Raw genomic sequence first — 5,782 nt, 5'->3', positions numbered from 1 at the left:
TTTTACGTTGGAGTAAAGTGGAGTTAAGATCAATTATGTTAGTTTTACGTTGGAGTAAAGTGGAGTTAAGATCAATTATGTTAGTTTTACGTTGGAGTAAAGTGGAGTAAAGGTCAATTATGTTAGTTTTACGTTGGAGTAAAGTGGAGTTAAGATCAATTATGTTAGTTTTACGTTGGAGTAAAGTGGAGTTAAGATCAATTTTGTTAGTTTTGTTGGAGTAAAGTGGAGTTAAGATCAATTATGTTAGTTTTGTTGGAGTAAAGTGGAGTTAAGATCAATTTTGTTATCAATTATGTGGAATAAGTTGAATTCATTAAAATTATTTTTATATTTTATTCAGCACAGATTGTACAAGCAGTTTAATTATATTTATCACAGCCGGTCAAAGATCTAGAAATAAAATCAATGTGAGTAGACCTAAGGTGAAGGGTAGGGTTTATTTACTTAAATTATTGTGAGATTTTATTAAAAATTTAACTATTTTCCTTCAGATTTCTTTTGACATATTTTATGCAAATAATTTGCAAAAATTTCTTTGCAAAATTGTGCAATTCGTTTCCGAACCGAACCATATCCCCGTTCACTTAGTTCTACTCCTGATAAAGAAATCATAAACAATGTACAGTAGATGACAGCTAGCGATGGGAAATAGTTAGATTCGTTTTACAGAAACTTTATATTTAAAACCGATAAAAGGTTTTACGACAATCTGAGAAGGGTCAAACGATTTAAATTGTATTCTGTAGAAGTGTGCTTCTATCAAACATGCAAATTTGTTAACTTAAGTAAAAATATAAGGCAAAAAGAACCAAACCTATGGTTTTAAAAACCCCAAAAAAGAAGAATTTTTTTTTTCTACAGTAACAAATTTGCATGTTTGATATGAGCAAACTTTTACAAATTAAAGTTTTAAAATGTTGGAACTTTCTCATACAGTCCTAAAACCTTTTAAAAGTCTAAAAGCATTAAAAGTTTCTTTAAACAATTCTGGCCATTGCCCATCCCTTAGTACAGCACATTGCAGTACTGTACATACATACAAACCAGTTTACGAAGCAATTGTGCAAAAGTGAAAAACAAAAGCTTAATTAATTGAGTTGAAAACAAAATAATGATTGAATATCTGGCTTAAATATCATTGTCAAAAAAAGATAAAATTTTATGAATATTGTAAAAGAAAGTTCTAACTTGCTGTTAGTTTGCATTTGAATATGTCTGGAGTTGATAGAAATGTTGCCAATTTTGTTTTATAAAATTTGATTTTGGTTTTGGTAACTAATAAATTTTTAAAGTGTTGAGCAGAATCCGCAAGGTTACAATATTACAGTTTTTGTATTTTCAACGGATTGTCGACATTTTTTGTTTAAAACTTTTAACCTTTTTTTGCAGAAAAATGTGATTTATTTTTTTAATCTATTTTGGAGTTGTTTTTTTTAGAATCGGCAACAAAATTTGTAAATTTACAAACATCAAAATAAAGTTGCATTACCATTTTAATAATTTCACTCTTCCAGCAGAAATAGGGTTAAAATTAATATTCATATTTTTCTAATTAGGCTTATAGCTTGCAAAATAAGATTGGTAACTTTATAAGTGGTAACTCACGTTTTCAGATAATAATACAAAACTATACTTTTGATTAATTTTTTTTTATTACACAGTTTACTTAATTATACATGTTGTTTGATAATTTTCAGAATTGGTTTCCAATTAATTAACGTAAGTAGAGATTTTGTTTTAAAAGGAAGGGAGGGGAGTGAACAATTCTAATAAGTTTTAATTCGCGGAAAATGCAAACCTTCTGAGAGAGGGGGTGGGGTATTTTTTTAAATTCAAAGTGCACCGATGAAATTCAGTTTTGTACATGTTTCGTAGATTTTCACACTTTTTGAGCCAGGCCCTACTGAACCAGCCTTTGCAGAGCAGTGAGACATTTCCTGGTTTCTGTGCATTCTCGTTCAAGCTCAGCTACAACCTTCTGCTCATGTTCCAGTTTAGTTGTTGTTGTTCTTAGCTCATCCTAAACAATTCAATTCTAATGTAAAAGGGACTGTTCACGTAGTTTCAAGTGGCCCTCTCTAGATTTACAATAACATGCCAGAAAAATAATTGTACACATCAAAACTTTGTATCAAGGGTGATTTTTTTCTTAGCGAAATTTAATTGTGAATATATACTTCAGAAACAATTGAGGAAATTGCATAGAATTCAACACTTTTAGAGCTGTAAAAAACTATATCTTTCACATTATTGACTAGATAAAGAGAAAAAGAGTGGGGTTGTTAAGTAAACCCTTTTTTGTATGTGAGGTCCCTTTAAATGACAAAGACAGTCCCTTTAAAGGGAGTGTTTATAAAAAGTAAGAAATGTCTACGAAACCTCAGTAAAGGAAATGAGTCTTTGTCACAAACTCTGATTTTCTAATCACTATATCTTTGGAACCAAATGTTGTAGACCTTTGATATTTCAAACTATGAATTCTGTTAAATCAAATAATCAGAGTTTTAAATATCAAAGGTTTACAACATCGGGTTCTAAAGATATTGTGGTTTAAATATTTGATTTTGTTACAAAGACTCAATTCCTTTCCTATCTGATGATTCTTTCAAAGAAAAGTTTACATAGCTGTTAATAAAACAGATTTTATTAAAATACAGTCTTCCAATTATATTTTTCATATATTTTCATTTTTGATTATTTTTCCTACCTCAAGTTCTTTCTGAAGTTTATCCCGCTTAAATCTACAGTTTGCTGCATAGCCTCGGTTCTTCTTTGTTCTTCTTTTACTTTTAAGATTTGTTACTTGTTCTCTAGGCAGTCCTTTAGCCTGAATATAGGTCTAGGTCAATATTAAAGTTCAATTCTGCACTCTTCAAAATATACCCTAAAATACGAACACTTTTCTTCAAATTCGAAACTTCGTAAATCAAAGGATGATGATTGATTGATATTTATTTATATTATTATATCTGTAAAATAAAGCTCTTTGCTCATATATATTTATATGTCAGGTGGCCAAACGACTGAATCGAATCGGTTGAACATTTTTGAGGGAACCCTTGAGTACCCTGGGTAACATTTTTTAAAAATTTCAACTTAAAAAAAAAACAACGGGGAACGCCGGGCACTTTGCAGCTAGTATAGATATATATATATAATTACAAAAAATGTCAGTGTTTTCAAAATTTACTTTTGATTCCATGTTCACCCATTAACTGCAGTAGATTTGTGTTGCGTTTATAATTTTATATTGTTTTGCATGAGCTATACGCTTCAGACAATTAAGTATTTTTACTTATCAGAGTCATTTTCAATGTAGTTGGAGATCAAAATTATTTAATTGAGATTATTTTGATACAGCTAGAATGTTAGTTTCGCGAATTCATACGATTTGATAATTAAAAAGGGTTTCATGCCAAGGGTTAAAAGTTCTAAACAGAAACTTTTGAGCAATTAATCCATAATTACCTAACAGGATCTAGGATTTTTGAACAATTAATCCATAATTAGATAACAGGATCAAAGGCAAGGTATTTTGAACAATTAATCCATAAAAAGATAACAGGATCAAGGGTTTTTGAACAATTAATCCATAATTAGATAAAAGGATCTAGGGTTTTTGAACAATTAATCCATGATTACATAACAGGATCAAGGGTTTTTGAACCATTAATCCATAATTAGATAACAGGATCAAGGGTTTTTTAACAATTAATCCATAATTAGATAACAGGATCAAGAGTTTTTGAACAATTAATTCATAATTAGATAACAGGATCAAAGATTTTTTGAACAATTAATCCAAAATTAGATAACAGGATCAAAGATTTTTTGAACAATTAATCCAAAATTAGATACCAGGATCAAAGGTTTTTGAACAATTAATCCATAATTAGATAACAGGATCAAAGGTTTTTGAAATACAAAAATGAAGAAAAAAGAAGATAAGTTATAAGCTTCATCTTTGAAATAATTTGATAATCGTCTATTTGAACTTTAGTTTGTGGCTTAATCTGTAAGCATGTTCTCTTCGTACAATATAAAAAAATAAAAAAAAGTTCGCGTATTCATCATTGTTGTTTTGTGGATTTTCACAATTTATCAAACAAATTTTCGAAGACAAACTTTTGAAATTTTGAGCATCCATAGACCTTCTGTAGGGTCATGTGAGGTCCCACAAAAAATTTTGGCCCGATCGGTTTAGCCCTTTTGACGTTTATTGGATACACGCAAATACCCTAATGGACAAGCAAAGTTTATGCTATATATAGATAGGAAGAATCAATGTTGACCTTGATAATTTTGTTGAGCTCTCTGACTGGCATGGTAATCAGCTGTTCATGGGTCATCTCGAGCTGTTGGAGCAACATTCTCTCTTCTAGGTCACAGAAATCATCGCCTGGGCTCCTCAGTTCTAATCAATCAAATATTTTGAACTATAATCAATTGGATTTATTTATGATCAATCATAATTGATTGCTGATTAATCAGAATTTACTCATGATTAATCGTTTTTATACTTATAGAAAAAAAAACCTTTCCACTGAGGTAATTCACACATTGATATTGTCCAAACGATTCTTATATTAAAAATTTCTATTCAATCCGCATACCCTCTTATCGTCAATGACTTATCTTATTATATGCTTTTAATGTTCTACTACTTCATTGTTGCAATCTTCAATTTTTATGTTTTGCAGGATCCAAGTATCCTTAATTCCAAATTTTTAATTTAAAAAATGTATGTATTTAACCCTTATACAAATCTATCAAAAAAAAAAATGTAAACGAATTTGTCGTTAAGCTTTATTATTGAACATATTTAAACTATTTTGTACAATTTAAATAAGAAGACAATAAATATCTAGATCTTAAAAAAGATATTGTCCAAATCAAAAAATCCCTTTTAATTTTTAATTTAGCCAAGGAATAAAAAAACATACCTTCGTGTGATAGATCCATCAATCCCTTATTTGGGTAGTTTTCCTAAAAACAAACAATTCTCCAATATTTTTAAAAATCTTAAAATTAGATTAAATTATTTTGATTTAAGATACCTGAATATTTAAAATTTGATGTTGTTGCCACGCGCGATTACAGACTCCTTCGCCTCCTACCCCTCGATGTGCTCCTGCTGGTAGGTTTTGAGATCTCATTCTTGTCAAGCCATACTGGTTGAATCTTGTATTCTCCGGGGCAGGGTTTAATCTTGTATCCAGGTTGGATATCCTCGTCTCCAGGTGCAGGTTGGATATCCTCGCATCCAGATGGGGGTTGGACATCCTTGAATCCATGCTAGAGCTGGATATATCCATATTCAGGTTGGATACCCTTAAATCTTGGTTTGAATATGAGTATGCCGTGTACCCCCCTAAGCTATGGTCTGAACTACTACTGGAGTCACTGTTAGGACTAAAACTAGGCCCTCCTCCTCCTCCTCCAGGGTTATTGTTGCATCGGAACAGGCCTGGGTGCATATACTAAAACAAAATTAGAATTTTAAAAATTTGCAATAATTAGATTTTCAAAAGTGACTAAATTAAGCAGAGGTTACAGTTTTATTTGGCTTATCGCTTAACCCTATTCCTGCTGGGGGGGGGTCAATTTGACCCCCCCTGTAGTTTTTTTTACATAACTCAAAAAGTATTGGTCTGAGGCTGTTGAAATTTTCTGACTTTTCTTACATACCCATAGCCCTCCCTTTAGGCCTAAAACAGGGCTTTAATACTAACTGCCTGAGTCCTCAGGCACACTGCCTGAATGACTGCTTTTGCCTGTA

General features: G+C 31.0%; 1 protein-coding gene across 2 annotated transcripts in view; it reads right to left on the bottom strand.

Moving 5' to 3' along the window:
- Positions 1–913: 913 nt before the first annotated feature.
- LOC111705337 (uncharacterized) overlaps positions 914–5,782 on the bottom strand; it is a 13,248-nt gene continuing 8,379 nt past the window's right edge. For both annotated transcript variants that reach the window (XM_023477835.1, XM_023477836.1), the window contains 5 exons: positions 5,061–5,483; positions 4,947–4,989; positions 4,296–4,417; positions 2,711–2,830; positions 914–2,023 (listed from right to left, as the gene is read on the bottom strand). In XM_023477835.1, the coding sequence (XP_023333603.1) occupies positions 1,904–2,023; positions 2,711–2,830; positions 4,296–4,417; positions 4,947–4,989; positions 5,061–5,483 (828 nt within the window). In that variant the 3' untranslated portion in view covers positions 914–1,903. The remainder of the gene's footprint in view (positions 2,024–2,710; positions 2,831–4,295; positions 4,418–4,946; positions 4,990–5,060; positions 5,484–5,782) is intronic.

The sequence above is a fragment of the Eurytemora carolleeae genome, unplaced genomic scaffold, assembly GCF_000591075.1.
Source record: "Eurytemora carolleeae unplaced genomic scaffold, Eaff_2.0 scaffold651, whole genome shotgun sequence".
In the NCBI taxonomy this organism is placed as follows: domain Eukaryota; kingdom Metazoa; phylum Arthropoda; class Copepoda; order Calanoida; family Temoridae; genus Eurytemora; species Eurytemora carolleeae.
The sequence above is the reverse complement of the archived record's forward strand: the minus strand, read 5'-3'. Positions and strand labels throughout refer to the sequence as shown.